The sequence below is a fragment of the Physella acuta genome, unplaced genomic scaffold, assembly GCF_028476545.2.
Source record: "Physella acuta isolate Inbredline_101_S28 unplaced genomic scaffold, ASM2847654v3 ptg001480l, whole genome shotgun sequence".
NCBI lineage: Eukaryota > Metazoa > Mollusca > Gastropoda > Physidae > Physella > Physella acuta.
In genome coordinates, this window is record NW_026732995.1 from 304,475 (window position 1) to 326,002 (window position 21,528).

At 33.6% G+C, this 21,528-nt stretch overlaps 1 protein-coding gene across 3 annotated transcripts; it reads right to left on the bottom strand.

The window, feature by feature from the left end:
- Positions 1–12: 12 nt before the first annotated feature.
- Positions 13–21,108, bottom strand: LOC131928257 (DNA repair and recombination protein RAD54-like). Of its 3 annotated transcripts, none has more exons than XM_059284226.1 (21): positions 20,944–21,108; positions 9,046–9,132; positions 8,335–8,457; positions 8,139–8,199; positions 7,275–7,410; positions 7,049–7,118; positions 5,399–5,476; positions 5,255–5,302; positions 5,061–5,129; positions 4,870–4,963; positions 4,419–4,543; positions 3,575–3,725; positions 3,049–3,155; positions 2,885–2,957; positions 2,630–2,779; positions 2,387–2,497; positions 1,817–1,940; positions 1,648–1,726; positions 1,307–1,486; positions 464–627; positions 13–280 (listed from the first exon to the last, which is right to left on the bottom strand). In XM_059284226.1, exons 1-21 carry the CDS (start codon positions 20,944–20,946, stop codon positions 79–81), a joined length of 2,235 nt encoding a protein of 744 aa, XP_059140209.1. In that variant the 5' UTR covers positions 20,947–21,108; the 3' UTR covers positions 13–78. The 3 variants fall into 3 exon arrangements, with proteins under 3 accessions (XP_059140209.1, XP_059140208.1, XP_059140210.1); XM_059284225.1 differs by lacking the exon at positions 20,944–21,108 and adding an exon at positions 10,874–11,015; XM_059284227.1 differs by lacking the exon at positions 20,944–21,108 and adding an exon at positions 10,212–10,230.
- Positions 21,109–21,528: the final 420 nt, after the last annotated feature.

The window sequence follows — 21,528 nt, forward strand, 5'->3', positions numbered from 1 at the left end:
AAATATCAAAAAAAGTGTACACATTTTAATTTTAAAAAGAAACCCCATCCATACTTAGAAATTAAAGAAAGTTTAATGCTACACAGTTATGCGTTGCTCTTCATGGGACTTGTGATGAAAAGTAAATGTAACAGAAGAATGCCATGCTCCTTTAAGTATAACATCAATCAGCCCTTTTTTATCAGCTGAATGATTCCACTGAGACAAATCACAGGTGCAGTCGCTGTCCTCAGGTGGAGGCTTTACCTGAATGTTATTCACACATCTTTTGCATTTAAACCTAAAGAGAGTATATAAAAAAGTTTTAATATAAAAAAGTTGAATACATTTTAAACTGATTTTTTGACAAAACTCGTGTCTCAGAACACTTCTGCACAAAGAAGCCAAGCACTAAGTAAAATCTACCTACTGTTGTAATTTAAAAATTAGTGGTAAATATGTAATACATTTAAAGCCTACTTACTTATCATGAGTGTCGCTGATAGTATCTTTATTTAAAGTAAAAAGTTCTCTTAGTTCTCCTAGACTAAAATGTCTTTCTACATCTTGTTCATTGTCCACAACACAACTACTAAGTGCTTTCTTGTGAGCCTGGCGTTGAAATATTTTTTCTTCAATAGTACCTGTCTGAAATAAATTTAAAGTAGCCAATATTTTTTTACCAGTATTTATAAGTGTGGTTTTCACATTGTATTAAGTATAAATGGTTGTTAATGGTTAATTTTGTAACTTGTTTTAGACCAGTGCAGGAGCAATTATTTCAGACAGTCGATCAATATCTGATAAACGTGCATTACACATTTTAATATGTAAAAATCAACTTAGTCGTTAAAAATGGACCCTCCCCCCCAAATAAATTGTATAACATTAATAATAAGCTTTTAAATTATGTTATATTTAATTTTAATGACTAATTGACTAGTTAGTTTGAAAAAATAGATATTTAAATTTCTAAGGACATACATGGATTTGGAATGAAATCACTGCATTAGTAATGAGTCAAAATTAGGTTTTGAGATATGCCATATCTCACAAAAAAAAAAACACAAAAAACAACAGACATTGTGAACTAAATAAAAGCTTATAATTGACTAGTAGCAATTAAAAATCTTCAAGAAGGTAGTACAATCTATTATTCAATTTGGTGTTGCATTGATCAAACTGAAAATCTACATTTATTTTCTGTTTACTGCACCTCCAAAGTGTAAAATAAGCACTATTTTGTCATAAAAATGTCAATGTAGAGAATGAACATATTTTGTTGTTTGAGCTACATACAAATTTCCTTATATGATTATATGCTTACTGCTATGAGTCGATATATATAACATTGTTTTTTTTGACCATCTCTCCAACAACGTGCCATAGCCTGCTCATCATTAGCTGGATTCCAGTCTGGATCAAACATAACTAGTCTGTTGGCACCAATCAAATTTAAGCCACATCCTCCAGCTTTGCTACTTAACATGAAAATAAATTCTGGACACTAAAAGCAGAGGAGAACACAAAGTTAATACAACTTTTATATTGTAAAATATATAAGCACAAAATTTCAACAACAGATATTATTATTAATACAAAGGGCTTCAACCTATTTTTTCAAACTTATCCAAAATATGAATTTATTAAAGTATCAGACATACTTACAGAGGGGTTGTTGAATCTTTCAACTATTTTGGCACGTTTTTTGATTGACATCGTACCATCCAAACGAACATACAAGTAACTGTTAAGATAAACATTTATGAAATAACTAACTGTGATAATACTTTTTATGTCTCACTGACTAAAAAGCAGGGCAAAAAAAACAACTTACTTTCTTTGTCTACACAATTTCTCAAAGAGATCTAATGTCTGAGTATAATTAGAGACAAGTACTACTTTATCATCAGTAGTCATCTTAATAAGAGCCAGAAGAGTATCGAGAACCACAACTTTACCTACATTTGAAAAAAATAAACTATTAAAAACGTTCCATTAATAAGATTTTCTCTAAATAAACACTAAAAAATAAATTATTTTCTTTAAAATGAATAATTATAATAAACCCACATTTAAATACCTGGTACCTAAATAGAACAGCGCGAGTTGCTTATAAAATTTAGTGACCCACGCTTTTTAAAAAAATGTCTACTAAGCCTATAATAAAGTCAAATTTTATATCATATTGAATTATTATCAGATCTTAACGTGCGCGTGCTAAGTTTGAAAATTATCGGTCCAGTAAAGGGGTCAATAATAACAAAAGCACGACAGAGAAAGCTAGTTAAAAATTAAAGCTTGTAAAAATGTAAAAAATAATATTTCAAAGCTCTAGTTATACTGATAATCATGGCAGGGTACTTATCAAATATTAAACTATTCTGTCTATCATTGTTTTTCTTACCTGAAAGTTCTGGTTTGACAATTTTGGTTGAGTAATCAGATGGAAAATGAGATAATGTATCTTCAAATCCATCAGTTCCTTCCACACATTTGTCATAAATTAAATCTGGATCTAAAAGTAATATATATGTATTTGGTGTTATTAGGTCAAAATGTTTGATAAAATCTTATGGCAACCACTTTACAGAGGCTGGGAACCAACATGGAAAAGGGTTTTATAAAGGTTAAAAATAAAAGTACTCACGATTGCACAGTTTCTTCAATTGTGTGATAGCAGAGAGACTACTAAATGTTGCTTTTCCAGAAACTAAATTTTCAGCCAACTTTGATGAAATAAATTTAGTGTAGAGAGTTTCTTGTAATGCACTTAGTTTACAGCAGATGACATGTTCAACTAGTAAGAGAATACAGCACAATATTATTACCTGTCCTGTTTTCAAAAAGAGAAAGCTAAAATGGTTTTTAACTAATATGGTAGTTTTCTATTCAATTTCCCTACCTTTCACAGGTAAGTATTTTGTAAGCAGTGCTTGAGTTCTTCTTATAATACACTTGTTTACAATAGACAATAACTAGCGAAGGAAAAAAAAAAGAATTAACCTACAGAATTATAATGGTTACAATATAAAATTATTTTTAAAAATGAAAACAAGGAAAGGAAACCTCTTGGAGTTTTTCTTCTCCTTTTCTATGGTCTTCATCTGTTGCATCAGCATCTCTACCTCTTAGTATGGGAGTTTCAAACCGTTTCTTGAACTCTTGAGCAGTTCCTATTAAAAAAAAAGAATAAAGAATACATAACCTTGACACCGACAAGAATTTCACCATTAAAATGGGCACTTTTTAATCTGTAGTGATTTCTTAAATTAACTTATGGTCGATTGGGCAGATAAGTTAGAATACATTTATTTCTATGGCATCAGAAAATGAGGAAATAGTGTGACAAATATTTGCTACGCTATAGGTACTTTCAAAAGTCCATTACATCAAGGTTGAGTGTAACCAAGGGATTCTAATTGACTGATTAGTTATAATAAACTCAGTTGAAGGACTACACTGCTTAATCTGTCAGCATAAACAATTTTTAATTACTTAATCCAAATCTGTTAATAATTTCTTATAAGTTTATATCTTATTAAAGGTCATTAAACAAATAATGAACAAAACAACTGCAACATTGCATTCTCACCTAGAATACCCTTGTTGACAAAATGCAATAGACTGAAATACTCTAACAAATCATTCTGGATAGGCGTTCCTGATAATAGGATTCGTCGCTTTGCATTCAGTTGAGTTAGTGCTTGGTAGGTTTGGTTTTCTGAGTTCTTTAACCTGTGACCCTGTGCTCAAAAGTAACACTTACAGTCAAACTTTGAAATTTGGTTAAAGAAATAGGTCATACATTTAAAATATGACTAAAACAGACCAAAATTAATGTCAAAAGGTGCTTTAATAAAAAATTTTTTATAGATCAGTGATCAATAATTTTAAAGCTGATATGAATGAATGTAAACATTAACCCTTTCACAACTTCAGATGTAGTGGGTCACTTCTACAGATAGATTGTGTCGCTTTGATTTCAACAGTGTTGTTTTATTTAACTGATTATTTTAATTATAATACTAACTTAAGAGAATTATAATAATTCAATCACAATTCTCAGAAACCCATAACATTTTAAATTTTTTTAGCTAACATGTTCACAATTTAAAAAACAGTGCTATGTTTCAGAACTTTCATTCTGTGTGACAGTATTTTTCAGGCAACTAGCTCTTTGAGATATTTATGATATGGGTTTCAACTTAAAAAAAAACTTAATTTTTACATTCAATTTCAGACAGTATGCTTTTAATTTTACATAGTTATGCCCCTTTCCCAAGGTATAGGGAATTGACCATTGAGCAGACAATATTGTTAAAGGGTTTAGAATAACAATATTTTCATTCAAATGTCTTTCTAAAACTATAACTACTAATAACTAATGTTGTACAAAAATAATTTTTTAGGGAAAAAAAGAGCCTTTTGGTAAATACCTCATCACATATAATTAAGCCAACTTCACCTTTGTGTAATACTGATGCATGGAGTCGAAAAGTTTCATATGATATAATTAGAACTGGAAACTGTATTCTTCTTCCTTGCTGCTGCATGAAATGAACTGAAATGTAACAATTATTTTTTAAAAACACAATAATGGTCCTGAATATTAATACTAGGGAGTCTACACCAACTTTTTCTATTCCATATTACAGAGGGCTATATACACTATAACTTAAAAAGGATAAGTGGCAGTCATTTTTAAAATGTAAAAAATAGGTAAATAATTGAGAAAACTGGAAACAATTTAAAAAAAATTTAAATGTTAAAAGTACAGTATTAATAAACGTTAAATGATTTAAATAAAATGTTTGAATAGTTACATTTTGCACCATCTTCAAGTATTAACCTTGACTTACAAACTAGTAATGAAAAATTGACCCATACCCAAATTTCTGTCAATTTCACTTTTAGTACCAGAGTCAATAGCCAATGCTTGGATTCTTGTACCCAACCATTTACCAAGCTCATTATGCCAGTTCTAAAGAGCATTACAAACATGAATTATTTCTATAAGAAAAATAATGTTTTTTTACTTATGCAAGGTTGGAAGTGAGAAAAAGCTAAGATTTATTTACCTTAACAAGGCTGCTTGGGCAAACAATGATAACCTTAGTCAAAGTTGGGCAGCAGTCTGGACTTTGCCGCTAATAATATGAGATACAAATGGTTTTTACTGAGAATACACCTTTAGGTAAATAACCACATCCATCATAAACTGGCAAAAAGCCCTCTTAGATCAATAGATATTGTAAATATAATAAAACTTTACCAGCAGAGTCCACACCAAGGTAACACATTGTAGCGTTTTTCCTAGGCCCTGGATATAAGTAAGTTTTGTCATGTTTGAGTTCTAATCAAAGAAGAATTATATATAAGTTCATAAATGGACTAAATGTAATAAATATTTACCAACCATTTCATCAGCCATGATGCACCCATAGTTATTCTCAATTTGATTTCCTGTTACACAGTCATACATAAACTTAACACCCTGAAAATGAAATTTAAAAAATAGTGGGCATTATTAATTCATATAATTTTAACCCTTTATCTACTGACGGTACTTATAAGTACCACTTTAACTAAGTGTCTGTATTATTTTTAATTTAAGACGAATTTAAAAAATTATTGATGTAATTAATATTATTATCTCCCCTGAGTCACAGGTAGGTGGAGGGATCGATGTGTTTTTGAAAATTTCTGCTGTGGCGCCATTTTCAAACTCTACCTATATCGGTAGTTTACAATCGTTCTGTACAAATCTCACACATGTTCCTGATTTCCCTTTGTTTTACCTTATTCTTCAAGTTTTCAATACCGAATATTTTTTATTGGCATCGTCAATAGTCAGGCAAATGCGTTTAACTTCTAGTTATACAATATTAATCAAATTGTCTTTGTATTAGATCGAAGTTTACAAGTGGACTTATAAGTACCGTCAGGGCACACGGTCATTTTTTTAGGATTTCTTGGAAATTGCAGATTTTCGATTTGGAGTGACAAAAATATTATTTTGTTAATTATTTATCGAAATGTATTTAAAAAAATATATTTATGCATTTATAAGAAGGTTAGCATAGAGTTTTCCTCAGAAATATTGTAATTAATTGCAGATTTCTAGTAGTAAAAGAATAACAATAATAGAGGTGGCAGTTGCAGGCTCGTTTACTAGGTTTAGTATATGTTATTTGTATACCAAAGTCTAGTTCTAGAAGTAAGATTATAAGTTATATAAGTAAGTTATATTTGTTGCAAAAAACTGTCTTGCCTACAATAGCTAGCGTGTACGTAATGTATACATGTAGACTAGTAATAGTCCATACATCTGCATGTAGTATAGATCGTTTTGTAATTTTGAATCAGTAAACACAAAACAGTAGGCCACTACGGCTATTCTAAACACATTGAGCTCACTTCTATTTATGAACTTTATACTGCAGTGTAGACTTGTCACAACATTCTAGTAGGCTACAATTATACTAGCATTACTAGTAGTAGTGTACTGAATGACTAGGATTTCGTTTTCAAAATATTTGTTTATGCGCCTCAATATAATGGCTATATAATGCAAAAGCATGTTCAGTCCGGCAACTGTTGCCACACCAGAAAGACGACATACAAGAATGGCTCAGGAATGAGGAATGAGGGAGCATGACATGTCGGCACCTTTTGCTGTGTTTGAGGTCTAAGATATGTTCCGATAGAAAATCCAGTAAAAATCGTACTCAAAATATACTTTTGTGCTGGGTTTATGAGTGAAAATTACAAAAAATGATTGTTATAATGATTGCCATGTTATTAGTTAATAAGTTGTATCGTTTTTTCCTGTTTTGTAAATTTTTTAATTTTTGGAAAAAATGTCCTACATTCCTGACGGTACTTATAAGTACCAATATATGTTTGGGCCCTTAAAAATTAATGAAACAAAATTTCCTTCGACATATGCTTTAAATGTGCCAAAAGCAATATGATAACACATTGCTTAAGAAAAAATGTCATTCAGAACCTAATTCCGTAAATAAAGGGTTAAATACACACAAGAATGAATTAATTTTTATTATACCTCTCTCTGATGAGGACGAAGAATCTTACATAAAACTGGATCCACCACTACATGAACTGGCAATTTTTCTCTGGGAAAGAAAACAGAAATTGGCTGAAATGAAATCTGGATTTTGTAAATGAAATAATAAATTGTAAGACACTGTCATTACTCAAAAAATAAAATGGAAACCATTTAACAAGAATGTTCATCAATATTTCTTTTTGTAAGTTTCTGTGCAACTTACGTATCTATTTTCATCAGTTCATGAGCAGATAGTTCTGGAGGTGAATACAGGACAAGCGCCCCTTCTTCATAAGGATCATGAAGTGGTTGCCGGGCTCCTTGTCGACGAACACCCAAAGCTTTGTTTAGACCACTTCCTTAATATTATATAAAAGCATGTTGCTATTAAAATGAATTTGTTACAAAATTTTATCAGACGTTAACACATTTTTTGTGTGTATTTTTAATGGACATCATTAATTATTGATATTGATCTAGTTAAAAAAGTAGGAAAAAGATTAAAAACTTAATTATTTTGAAGCAAGTTTTAAAAAACTATATTATTAATTCGCCAATCAGCTGTGACCCACTTTACTATAAAAGCTTTTAAATGCTTGCAAGTTGTGTATTTCATGTAGAAAGGCAGGGGCAGTTGTGCTTTTCCAATACTGACCTCAGCCAGAGTGACCTATTATTAAATTTTTGTCTTGAATACCAGTGACATTATTTTGTACCCACATTTACCTTACTATAGTATTAACAGCTAGATCCTATGTGGGGATATGTAGATGGGTAACAATGGTGGGGATGTGAAATACTTTTGTATTTGCTTTCCTGCAGAAAGCAGGCTTTTCTAATGGGTAAATGAATTTTAATGGTATGGCATATATGATACAACTTGCTGAGGCAGTAGGCAGGGATATAGGAAAGGGGTTGATATGGTATGGTGCAGGTGTGGGTATAGGTGCTCTTATCAAGGCACAGCATTATCCAACGCATACATTAACACAGGTTGTTGTTTAAATTAAAAATATCTGATTATTAGCCCAGTATATGTGAAGTAACATTCTTAACTATTCCAAGTGAAGTAAATCTATAAAATTACCTTGATAATTTGGAATAGGAATTTTGAAAGGCCTTGAAAGAATTTTTTTAATAAGGTCTTCCTGTTAGACAGACATTAACTTTAATTCATGAAGCAAATCATTAAAGAAAAAAGCTGCGAGGAAATTCTGAGTTAAACTATTTCTATACAGTTCTATACAAATTAATACAAAGTGGTTTAACAGGATGCAGCTTACATGTGATAAAATCTGATTATCTGTACTTTTAAATGAAGGCTCAACCAATATTGTGAGAGGTTGCCTGTAAGGAGATCTGTGTTCTAGCTGATTACAAGGTGGACTTGTTTTGTGTCTCTTTGCCTGTATAAAAAAAGTATTGCTTAAATTTGATAAATAAAATAAAAATAATTAGTACAGTTGAACACATTCCTGTATGACATTAAATTCAATGTATATCAAAGTTCACAATTTCTTCAGCACTCAAATTCATTGTTTTATGTTTATAATTAATATATCTGATTTATCTTATTTTAGACACACAAAGAAAACCAGGTTATTAATTTGCATTATTCTATATTATGTTTTAAAACAATATTAATCATCATTATTAATAACTTTCCTATTTAAAAAAAACATGTATAAAAACAAACGGGGTGTCATTATTTAAGTTAATTTTAATGGAGAAAATTGCTTGCTTTGAGACACAAGCAATTTGACAAAAGAGTAATGTTGCAAAAACAATATAATTCACATCTAGAGATAAGAAATTATCTAGTTGACCGTCTAGTAAAGTCTAAACATAAATGGGAAAAAAAAGAAAGCATACATACTTTACAAGGAATCAACACATGAAAAAAAGGACACAGATTATTAGCATAAAATTATTTTTTTCTTCAACTTTGTGAGTGATATAGGCCTAAATTTTATAAAAAAATTTAAACATCTTACCGTTTTTTTAACACACCAATCCTCATCTTCTGAACTTTTCCTTTTAACAAACACAGAGTCTCTTTGACTAGGTGCCTGGCTTCTTCTCTGTTTAATTTTAATTATGATAACATCAAACATTTCTTTATTATTTAATATAACCTTTTCTTACAAATTTTTTTTCTTCAAATAACATCTAAAATTAGAATTAAAATAGATCAGTCTAGAGACATAGATTAATTGTTTATATAAATTGTGCCCCATAGAATAAGATTTTGCTGATTTATACCAATACTAGAAGGAAGTGAAATTGCAGGGCCCTTGAATAGGGAGACGCCTAAGATTTTAAACTTCATTATAGTTCAAGATGACTTCAACAATAAAAAACTACATTTATTTACCTTTAATTTCATACCAATTTTATTTAACAAATTTAATAAAATAATAGGTAGCCTAGAAAATGATTTGTGAAAAAACGCATTTGTTTTTAAATGGTGATATTACTGATTTTCAGTGATACTGTGGGTTTGTTTTTTTAAGGAGTGTTGTTGTGGCGCGACTGTCCACTGCCGTTCAGCATAAATTTGACACCTGCTAGATGTCTCCCCATTAAAATATATGGCTGCCAAAATGGGCGGGCTTAGTTAGCTGTTGTCTCAATCAAGTTATTTTTTATAGGTTTTGTTTTTACCCTGCATGATTTTAAAAACATTAATGACATTAATCGGCGTGGTCGAGTCGGTAAAGCGCATGGTTGCTAAACCGAAAAGTCTCGAGTTCGAACCCTCGGGCAGATGATGCTCATTAGCTGGGGACAGCCACTCTTCTAGGAGAGACAACTCCAAAATTAAACAACTGCTGCCTTGTAGTTTGTTCTTGGTTGGACAAAGGCTATGGAAGCAAATCCAAAAAGAAAAGCAGGCTGAAATCGGAGTCAATGGCCTCAATGGCGCATAACCAGTTGACACGTAACGCTTAATTGTGTTGGAGGCGTGGTCGAGTCGGCAAAAAGCTCATGGTTGATAAATTCGAACAAAGTCTCGAGTTCAAACCCACTGGCAGATAAATCTCGATCCCCTTCAACACTAATAATTAAGAACGAAGAAGAAGAAAGAAGTTTAGTAAAAAGCAAGTTATAATTTTCAGTATGGTTAGAACAATTTTAAAGCAATTCATGTTTTGCTTACTTTTATTATGTTCTGCTCAATATTCTCAGCGATGAGACAAAAAAATGTACAAATGGCAAGTTTGCTTCAAACACTAATCGCACATTGTTAAAACTAGTGGCATAATTGAATAATACGCAAAAATAACAATTTTAAGTATGTATTTCTGAAATGACCATGAAGTATTGTTAAAAAACGGAAACACAGTCTTGTCATTTTGGCAGCCATCATTACCATGATGATGGTAAAAAAAGTAGGTCAAGCGACAGGCTACCTTGAATGTCAGCTTAAACAGAACATCTTTCAAAAGCATCTTGTACAAATACATATTTTTAGGTGCATTGTGCTAAAGACTATATGCTTGGTTTTCATTTTTTTTTTTTAAAATACTAACATCAAGTTAGAGTGAAATGGCATAAAGATGTAGTTAATGTGACTTGATGTTCTCAACTAATCTAAACAATACTTCAGCCACCTGTGATGCACACATTTATCACACTCCTAACATAACAAAGCATGGGAACAAACAGAAAGCTGACACAGTACAAAGACTGTTATTGCCCCAAAACGTTAACAACACACAATGGATGGACAAATCCAACCACGGTAATGCCTACAACAAAAACATCTAAAACACAATTATTACTGTTATAGCCTAAACCAAAATAAAAAACACCACCCACATTAATAAAACCAAACATTTTATAGTTTTGAACAATTAGCCTAAATCGAAATATTTCTTAGAAGACATGGGAGAATTTTTATTTAAGTGTCCGATAATAGAATCTTCTTTAAAAAAGGGATGTTAGGTTACTGGTAGTTAACTAAATACACACATGGCTGTCTAATGTCAATACTAACCCTAACCCCAACCCTTGTCCTAGCCTAACACTAATAACAACCCTACACACCTATTTTATGGAAGAGACTATTATTGGAGATCTGTATCTAAGATCATCCGACTGACTTTTGTGACTCTTTTCTGTGACTAGCAAAGTAGCATCTATTATATTTCCAATAAAACTTTTCCTTTGAGACTTTTTTCTGGCAAAAACCGACTTTTTTTAAAGTTGTTTTTTTCCTACTGTGGCCCTACTACTAACTTAACACAAATGCCTATGGCCTATGGTAAGGCTAAAGTTTTAGATATGTGAAATAATTACAAAAATTTGACGAGGCACCCTTTTTTTCACATTACTAGCCTCGGCCGATTTTACGTAGATCTAGATCTACCTAAAAATATTAAAATAAAACTACTATTGATAAACTATTAAAAACTCTAACCCTATTTTATTTTGGTAATCTATGGTTTTAGGTATGTAAAATCGCCCGCAACTAGTAATGTGAAAAACAGGTGACTCCTTAAATTTTAATAATTATTTCACGTTTTGAGGAGGATTTATGTTTTGAAAAATACAAAAATGTTTCCCTGTTTCATTTATGTACCTGTTTTTAAACAATTGAATTAAAACTTTTCAGTAATAAATGAAAACTAGAGATATTTCCAACAAATGCAACATTTACTATAGCAGCCATCTTGTTTTTTTTATAAACTTAAAGCACATTCAGGGGAAGCCACTCTAACTTACAGATGGCCGCTTTTTATATAGCAAATCCTGCTCGCAAACACTGCTGTTTAAAGTTAAATTTCTTGCCTATATTTATATATTTAGCCATTGGTTTTTGTTTATTATTCATTTATCTATAATATTTGACACAAATATATCACAATATACTTCTATTAATTAAAGCCTTGACAATGAGGTAACTTTTTCGTAGTAATCTATCGTTTTAGGTACGTAAAATCACCCGCGGCTAGTAATCAATGTTCCCTCTAAGGGAAAAAAAGTAAGTGCGCAACTTGTATTTTGTGTGCCCGGTGTTCTAAAAGTCTTATACAAGGATATAAGTATTTTACAAAATCACTGCGCGGCAGCTCAAAACTACTGCGCGGCCGCGCAGCTTAGAGGGAACACTGCTAGCTAGTAATGTGCAAAAAAGTTACCTCATTGTCAAGGCTTTAATAGAAGTATATTGTGTAACTTAACTAGTAACTACTATTATGAAGAACTTAGTAAGAAGTAACTACTACTAGAGCTTTTACTAGGTAGATCAAGGGTCTTTGCTCTTAAGTTACTTAACTTATATATAACATACTAGGCATACTGCCTAGCTTCGCTTAGGTTTTCAAAAGCATTTGATAATTTGAATACTAATTATTTGGTGATGGATGAGGTGTGGAGTGCTTAAATCTAAACAGTAATGCCAATTTTAGAGACGATGTATGTTTTTCAACATCTGCTTTCGGAAAAAGTATTCGAAAGTACGCAATTTATAACTAAAATGGAAATAGAACTACAGAGGTTCCATGAACAGTATATCTCATAATTTATATTACATTGACTTTTAAAATTAATTTTTATTTTATTATGATACGTCGCTTAAATAACTACTTATTTTTTTCTAAAACAAATGCTATACTTTGTCGTTTTCTGTTTCTGTTTAAAATAGTATACAATTATTTGAAAAATAATTATTTAAAAAGGTTACCTCCCTTGAAAATTAACCGAATGACGTATGTTTGTGTTTACTTTTCTTTTAAACAAACAGTTAATATGCTTGTATAAGAAAATACGACACATAAACATATTTAACGACTACAATGGCTTTTTCCGACGGGAATAAAGTTTTTTTGTTACCCTCCAGGGTCGGTCTACGACCTCAAATAATATTAAGGGGATCGATCGTCAATTTATTTATATATATCTCATATAAGGAGAATTTCACTCGCGGTCATCTTTTAGCACTGGTCGAGGGCTTTGAGTCTGACCAACAGTTTTTCCATACGGCCTAGTCATCTATAGAAGTGTATGCAAAACATTAGCATGATGTACAGAGGTTAAGTAACGTAAAAATTGTGTTGAAATTACGCTGTTTTTCCCATAAAATACAAAGATTATATAGGGAAATACGACTGGTCAGTTTTGACCCCTTTACGAAGTTTTCCCAGATATGCCGAGTTTTTTGTGACACCCCTAGGTGTTCTTCTACCACCTCACAAAATATCAAGGGGGGTCGTCGGAGGAAATTTTTTTTCGTAATAGAGCTCATATAAAGAGAATTTCACTCGCGGTCACATTTTAGCCCTCGTCGAGGGCTTTGAGTGTAACCGACAGTTTTCCCTAAAGGTCAAGCCATTTACCTAAGAGTATGCAAAACATTAGCCAGATATACTGAGTTTAAGAACCCTAAAGTCTGCGTTGAAATGACCCTCTGTTTTTCCCATAAAATACAAAGATTATATAGGGAAATACGACTGGTCAGTTTTGACCCATTTCCCGATTTTTCCCGGACATGGCGAGTTTTTTGTAACACGCCAAGGCGTTTTCCTACCACCTCACAAAATTTCAAGTGGGGTCGTCGGAGGAAATTTTTTTTCGTAATAGAGCTCATATAAAGAGAATTTCACTCGCGGTCACTTTTTAGCCCTCGTCGAGGGCTTTGAGTGAGACCGACAGGTCTGCCCTACGGCCAAGCCATTTACCTATAAACATGCCAAAAATTAGCCAGATGTAAAGAGGGTAAGTGCCCTAAAATCCGTTTTGAAATGACCCTCTGTTTTTCCCATAAAATACAAAGATTATATAGGGAAATACGACTGGTCAGTTTTGACCCATTTCCCGATTTTTCCCGGACATGGCGAGTTTTTTGTAACACCCCAAGGCGTTTTCCTACCACCTCACAAAATTTCAAGTGGGGTCGTCGGAGGAAATTTTTTTTCGTAATAGAGCTCATATAAAGAGAATTTCACTCGCGGTCACTTTTTAGCCCTCGTCGAGGGCTTTGAGTGAGACCGACAGGTCTGCCCTACGGCCAAGCCATTTACCTATAAACATGCCAAAAATTAGCCAGATGTAAAGAGGGTAAGTGCCCTAAAATCCGTTTTGAAATGACCCTCTGTTTTTCCCATAAAATACAAAGATTATATAGGGAAATACGACTGGTCAGTTTTGACCCATTTCCCGATTTTTCCCAGATATGCCGAGTTTTTTGTGACACCCCTAGGTGTTCTTCTACCACCTCACAAAATATCAAGGGGGGTCGTCGGAGGAAATTTTTTTTCGTAATAGAGCTCATATAAAGAGAATTTCACTCGCGGTCACATTTTAGCCCTCGTCGAGGGCTTTGAGTGTAACCGACAGTTTTCCCTAAAGGTCAAGCCATTTACCTAAGAGTATGCAAAACATTAGCCAGATATACTGAGTTTAAGTACCCTAAAGTCTGCGTTGAAATGACCCTCTGTTTTTCCCATAAAATACAAAGATTATATAGGGAAATACGACTGGTCAGTTTTGACCCATTTCCCGATTTTTCCCGGACATGGCGAGTTTTTTGTAACACCCCAAGGCGTTTTCCTACCACCTCACAAAATTTCAAGTGGGGTCGTCGGAGGAAATTTTTTTTCGTAATAGAGCTCATATAAAGAGAATTTCACTCGCGGTCACTTTTTAGCCCTCGTCGAGGGCTTTGAGTGAGACCGACAGGTCTGCCCTACGGCCAAGCCATTTACCTATAAACATGCCAAAAATTAGCCAGATGTAAAGAGGGTAAGTGCCCTAAAATCCGTTTTGAAATGACCCTCTGTTTTTCCCATAAAATACAAAGATTATATAGGGAAATACGACTGGTCAGTTTTGACCCATTTCCCGATTTTTCCCGGACATGGCGAGTTTTTTGTAACACCCCAAGGCGTTTTCCTACCACCTCACAAAATTTCAAGTGGGGTCGTCGGAGGAAATTTTTTTTCGTAATAGAGCTCATATAAAGAGAATTTCACTCGCGGTCACTTTTTAGCCCTCGTCGAGGGCTTTGAGTGAGACCGACAGGTCTGCCCTACGGCCAAGCCATTTACCTATAAACATGCCAAAAATTAGCCAGATGTAAAGAGGGTAAGTGCCCTAAAATCCGTTTTGAAATGACCCTCTGTTTTTCCCATAAAATACAAAGATTATATAGGGAAATACGACTGGTCAGTTTTGACCCATTTCCCGATTTTTCCCGGACATGGCGAGTTTTTTGTAACACCCCAAGGCGTTTTCCTACCACCTCACAAAATTTCAAGTGGGGTCGTCGGAGGAAATTTTTTTTCGTAATAGAGCTCATATAAAGAGAATTTCACTCGCGGTCACTTTTTAGCCCTCGTCGAGGGCTTTGAGTGAGACCGACAGGTCTGCCCTACGGCCAAGCCATTTACCTATAAACATGCCAAAAATTAGCCAGATGTAAAGAGGGTAAGTGCCCTAAAATCCGTTTTGAAATGACCCTCTGTTTTTCCCATAAAATACAAAGATTATATAGGGAAATACGACTGGTCAGTTTTGACCCATTTCCCGATTTTTCCCGGACATGGCGAGTTTTTTGTAACACCCCAAGGCGTTTTCCTACCACCTCACAAAATTTCAAGTGGGGTCGTCGGAGGAAATTTTTTTTCGTAATAGAGCTCATATAAAGAGAATTTCACTCGCGGTCACTTTTTAGCCCTCGTCGAGGGCTTTGAGTGAGACCGACAGGTCTGCCCTACGGCCAAGCCATTTACCTATAAACATGCCAAAAATTAGCCAGATGTAAAGAGGGTAAGTGCCCTAAAATCCGTTTTGAAATGACCCTCTGTTTTTCCCATAAAATACAAAGATTATATAGGGAAATACGACTGGTCAGTTTTGACCCATTTCCCGATTTTTCCCGGACATGGCGAGTTTTTTGTAACACCCCAAGGCGTTTTCCTACCACCTCACAAAATTTCAAGTGGGGTCGTCGGAGGAAATTTTTTTTCGTAATAGAGCTCATATAAAGAGAATTTCACTCGCGGTCACTTTTTAGCCCTCGTCGAGGGCTTTGAGTGAGACCGACAGGTCTGCCCTACGGCCAAGCCATTTACCTATAAACATGCCAAAAATTAGCCAGATGTAAAGAGGGTAAGTGCCCTAAAATCCGTTTTGAAATGACCCTCTGTTTTTCCCATAAAATACAAAGATTATATAGGGAAATACGACTGGTCAGTTTTGACCCATTTCCCGATTTTTCCCGGACATGGCGAGTTTTTTGTAACACCCCAAGGCGTTCTCCTACCACCTCACAAAATATCAAGGGGGGTCGTCGGAGGAAATTTTTTTTCGTAATATAGCCCATATAAGGCGCCGGTCAGTCGAGGTCAGTTTTGACCCCCTCTCCGTAGACTTTTCGGCCAACCGTCACCGGCCCTCGTGTTCTATCGCCCCAAGGCACCATCGTGCCAAATTTGACGCGCCTGCGGCGCCGGGAAGTGCCCTTTCGGGCACCCGACAACTTTGCTTTATATATATAGATGATGAAGCCTTCAGCATTTGTTATTCATATTAATATAGCCTAGAACATAGCAAGGCATAAATGATCAAATCAATAATGTAGGCCTATTGGTAAATTTTTCCTAATTATCATAGAATGATAAAATGGACCCAGATTAATACTGTAATATACCCCATTGATAAAAATATCAAATTTATCATTCTAGGCCTAATAGTTTTTTTTATATGAATTTTCAAAGTTATGTGTTTAACTTGTTATGTTTCATTGTAACCTGCATTCCAGACGTGTGATTGGCTTTAAACTTGCATACCAATGTTGCTATTAAAGATATAATGATAAAACTTTGCACATTTGTACTCAATGATATAGGCAATAGAAGTCTACAAATAAAATAAAAATTAGAAAAGAGGTAACTAAAAATAATAAAGTTAAATTAAGGGGTGTGGCACTGTTCTATAGTGACTGCCATAAGAGGATTTCCAGACTGCACAGCTAGGTTGCTATTCCATATACCATCATGAAACTTTATATATTAGGACTAGAGCATGTAAAAAATACAATCATGCAAGTAAAATAAACATAGCTAGAGGAAAACTATAAATAGTGAACTTGAATATGGTACAGCGCAATTAGACTATGATGATTAACTACAGGCTAATATGTTGCACTTCTTTGTTGCTACTATAAAAATAAAGATTAAACTTTACATATTGATTCTGGTGTTAGTAATAAGAATGCTAGTATACATATTGTACAGGTAATGTATAGAGTTAGAACTTACAAGTCAAATACAGCACAATATGATCAAGATACTTAACGATTTGCCATAAACATTGGATTTGTGTCCGTGTATGACATGGTAAAAATCTTATTATTAATTTAGAAAATTTTGGTTCTTGTAATGTTTCTGATGAAAAGTGTTGAGGTGTGCTAAAACTCAAAGATTGACATTTCACAGTATTCTTATTTATAAAATGTTTAGTGAAGTTGATGTATCCTTTGATAAATTCTTAAATGACATAAATTAAAGTGTTCATGTTTTCTTTCTATTATACTTGCCTATAACTAAAACTGTAATGCAGTGCAGCTTGAAAAATTGGGCATTATTATTTTTTAATTTAGGCCCTTTATAGTACTTCATAGATCTAGATACTATAGATAGGCCTGTCAGTATTTACATTAAGGCCTAATAGTTTATATATATATATATATATATATATATATATATATATATATATATATATATATATATATATATATATATATATATATAGATGTGTAATAATATATATATATATATAGGCCTATATATATATATATATATATATATATATAGCCTATCTATATATATAAAAAGCAATGTATGTCTGTGTGTTTGTGTGTCCTTTATGCATTACTACACCTCTCATCACATCGCCGTGAAACTTTGGGAAGTTGTTGAGAATATTCCTGGGGAGGTTTCTGCGGAAAAAAAAATTTCAAATTCGCAGGGGTGGCGCCCCCACAGGGCGCGATTTGTTTTTTTCTATATACGGTATATAAAAATAAAAGTCGATTTTGGTTTGGCATCGTTCATCCTATAGCCATGAGACTTTGGGGAGTTCATTATACCACTCTAGGGAAGGGTTCTGTAAAAAATAATTTTTAATTTTGCAAGGGCGGCGCCACAGGAAGGTGCAATTTTCTCTATATATGGTATATAAAAATAAACGTCGATTGCGGTTTAACGGCGTTCATCCGATCGCCATCAAACTTTGGGAAGTTGATTAGAACATTCCAGGGAAGGTTTCTTTAAAAAAAAAACTCCTTTTTTAATTTCGTAAGGGCGGCGCCACGGGAGGGTGCGATTTTTCTCTATTTTGCGGTTTATAAAAATATAAGTCTATTTTGGTTTCACGCCGTTCATCCGTGTACCATGAAACTTTGGGGAGATGATTAGATCACTCAATGGTAGGGTTCTGTAAAAAAAGAATTTAATATTGCAAGGGCGGCGCCCCAGAGGGAGAGCGATTTTTTTCTCTATACACGGTATATAAAAAATAAAACTCGGATGCAGTTCATCCGAGTGCCATGAAACTTTATGGAGTAGATGAGAATACTCCTGAGAATATTTCTGCGAAAAAGAAAACTAAAGTTTCTTATGGGCGGCGCCATGTAGGGTACAATTTTCGTCAATACACGGTTTGGCGCCTAAAGTTTTAGAGCGACTATGTTGGCACTTGGCATCCGTTAATCGAGCGTCCTGCATAGCGAGTAAGGGGTACTACTATATTCAGCGGTAAAGCTACAACAGGCTTCTAAAAAATAACTTTGTAACGCGAGGAAATCCTTCTGTACAGTTTCGTCACCTTGCGAAAGATGAAAAAATAACTTTTTGAATATGAGGAGCCTACTGTAGAGTTTCGTCACTTTGCGAATGATGCAATAAGTATCTATTATTAGACGATCCAGTCAGAAATTGAGATCGAGCATCTAATAATAGACCATTAGTAACGCTACCATATTGCATCAGTCACACTGATGTTTAAAACACGTCAAATAATTTTTACGTGTTAGAGAAAAAAAATCCTGTTCATTTGTGTCACTTCAGCGAATGATGAAATGTGCATCATTGTTTACAGGATGCTATTTGGTACTCTGGGTTATCCTATGAGCACGATGGCGCCTGTTAGTTTTAAGGAGCCAGGGGCCGTACTCTGCGCCTATGCGATAGTGTAATCGGGGGGGGGGGGGGGGGGGGCTCCTGAGAGCGCCCCTCTACGTCCCTGACACATGGGTGGTCACCGAAGTGTGTTCTACCTCATTATTTCGGTGAGTGATTAATGTACACATAAGGTTTTCACGCGGTAGTGTAGGTAAACCCGTGTCCCGGTATTTTTTATCCAAGCGCAGGCATTGTTTTCATTTAAATAACTTACTTTTAGAAAACAAGGTCACGAGTCTAAGAATATAGGATTGGTAACGCATGGATGAATACCTTCTTATATATTTCGTCGGACTATCTTCTATTCCCGCGGCAACGCGCGGGGACAGGTACGCTAGTATATATATAATATTATTACACATCTCTAGACCCATTATTGTTTTAGTGTTTTCATTTCCATTTAGATCTAGATCTAATTCTATTTTTTAAAAACTGTTTACAATAAATATATAATTTTTCTACCTAAAAATGCCTATTTAGTATTTATCTGCAATTCGTTAATGCTAGTTTGCTAGATCTAGTTAACCTGGTATTAAGAAGGTTAATAAAAATCTGCTGGCTAATTTAAAATTTTATAATTTATTTAGGCAGCAATTAGTAATTAGGCCTAATTACATTCTTTCCATTTTTAATCCAATAATTTATATCTACAGTAGATTCTATATTTATTTTAAAGCCCATTTAAAAACAAACAGCTATTAAAAAACATCGTATGCGCATATCTATTAATATCTCGTAACCCTGCCGCCATTTTGAAATTACGCATGCTTTCTCGTTCCTACCCCTACGAGTTTTATCGCGCTACTCCTCACTGGCCCGTGCTTAAAAACCCTTCAAATTGACATTTCTATTTATCCAAATGGTTGGCATGCTATTTAAGCCTATTTTCATGCAACTTAAAGGATTATTTATATGTGAAATTTAGTTGTCAATGCGCCAGTTCTGCATTTCGACAAATATTTGCTATTATCGGTGATCGCTTTCGGTATCGGACAATGTAAAACGGGAGCTAATTCATTTATTAGTATGTATAAAAGATGAAATTCAACTCAAATATTCACATCGAATACATTTTATTCTTCGATTCCGATTGCGAGAATTAACATGTTAAAAAATGGCGAATTTCAACAAGTATGATGAAAAAGTCAGGATGTGGTCGTACCGAATCGAAACAGCGGAAGTCGAAATGCCTAAATAATGTTATGTTAAAGCTATGGTTTTTATTAGGGGGGGGGGGGGGGGGCGGTTTCTGGTTAACTTTAAAAAAAAATGTAAGCGGACATTAAATGATAAGCAGTATTTAAATTTTAAATGTAGCCTAGAGACTAGTTATATAGTAGTATAATAGTAGGACTAGAAGCTTACTAATGTCAGTCATTATAATTATAGGGCCTATTTATTTTCATTTTTGATTTAGTAAAGTAGCGTCCATGTTCCTCTTTTTGGCTACAAATTTCCTCTTTTTAGTTTTAGTTTTTAGGCATGACTTTCTAACTTTTGGCTGAAAGGGGTAGGCACGTCTGACACACAGTAACACTGTAACAGTACAGTTGAGTACAGTACTAGTACACAGTAGTGAGTGTAACAGTAACAAACAGTTCTACCTAACTTAGCCTAACTCACTCTTTCTTTTTTCTTTACTTACTTTTTTTTTAGGCCCTAATGAATTTTTAATATAATTTAACAACTAATAACAATACATACCATTATTAAAACATGTAGATCTACACACACTAAACCTTAAAGTAATGACAAGAAGTCTACTTTCAAGACTGCATTCTATTTTATTTTTAAGTATTATTGTGAGTTTAGAGTCTACAGTACAGTCTACTGCTAATGTTTATAGTTTATAATTAGCCGCCATTTAAAATAATAAGTTCCGGGTCACACAAAAATTCTATGCCAGGTTTTTTAAAGTAGGCATATTCAAATAATGTTTTTAAAATGTCGCATTTTTTTTATGTTTAAATATAAAATTAAATACTACAAAAAGAATTTAAAAAATAACAACCAGAATGGCTATTCTGTAAATTGGCGAAATTGATGGATGCTTAATCAACAAAAAATAAGACGCATTGAAAAGAATGTAGTTCCCTATCTACAACCATATTTTTAACGTTTTATAATATATATTGGATCAACATATTGCTTCGAAGGTGGGCTTATTTTAGTACGTTAATTTTAACATCTAAAAGCATAAAATGTCATTACATTTTAATATAAGGCCTAAGTTTGCCTAGGCTAGGTCCTAGCTCGAAGGAAGAAAGAAAGGGATTCCGAAAGTAATTT

Coding starts and splice junctions, on each gene's coding strand:
- LOC131928257 (XM_059284225.1), bottom strand. Junction 5,477..7,048: donor TTCGTCCTCATCAGAGAGAG/GTATAATAAAAA, acceptor TTTCATTTTCAG/GGTGTTAAGTTTATGTATGA. Junction 2,780..2,884: donor AAAATACTTACCTGTGAAAG/GTAGGGAAATTG, acceptor TTCTCTTACTAG/TTGAACATGTCATCTGCTGT.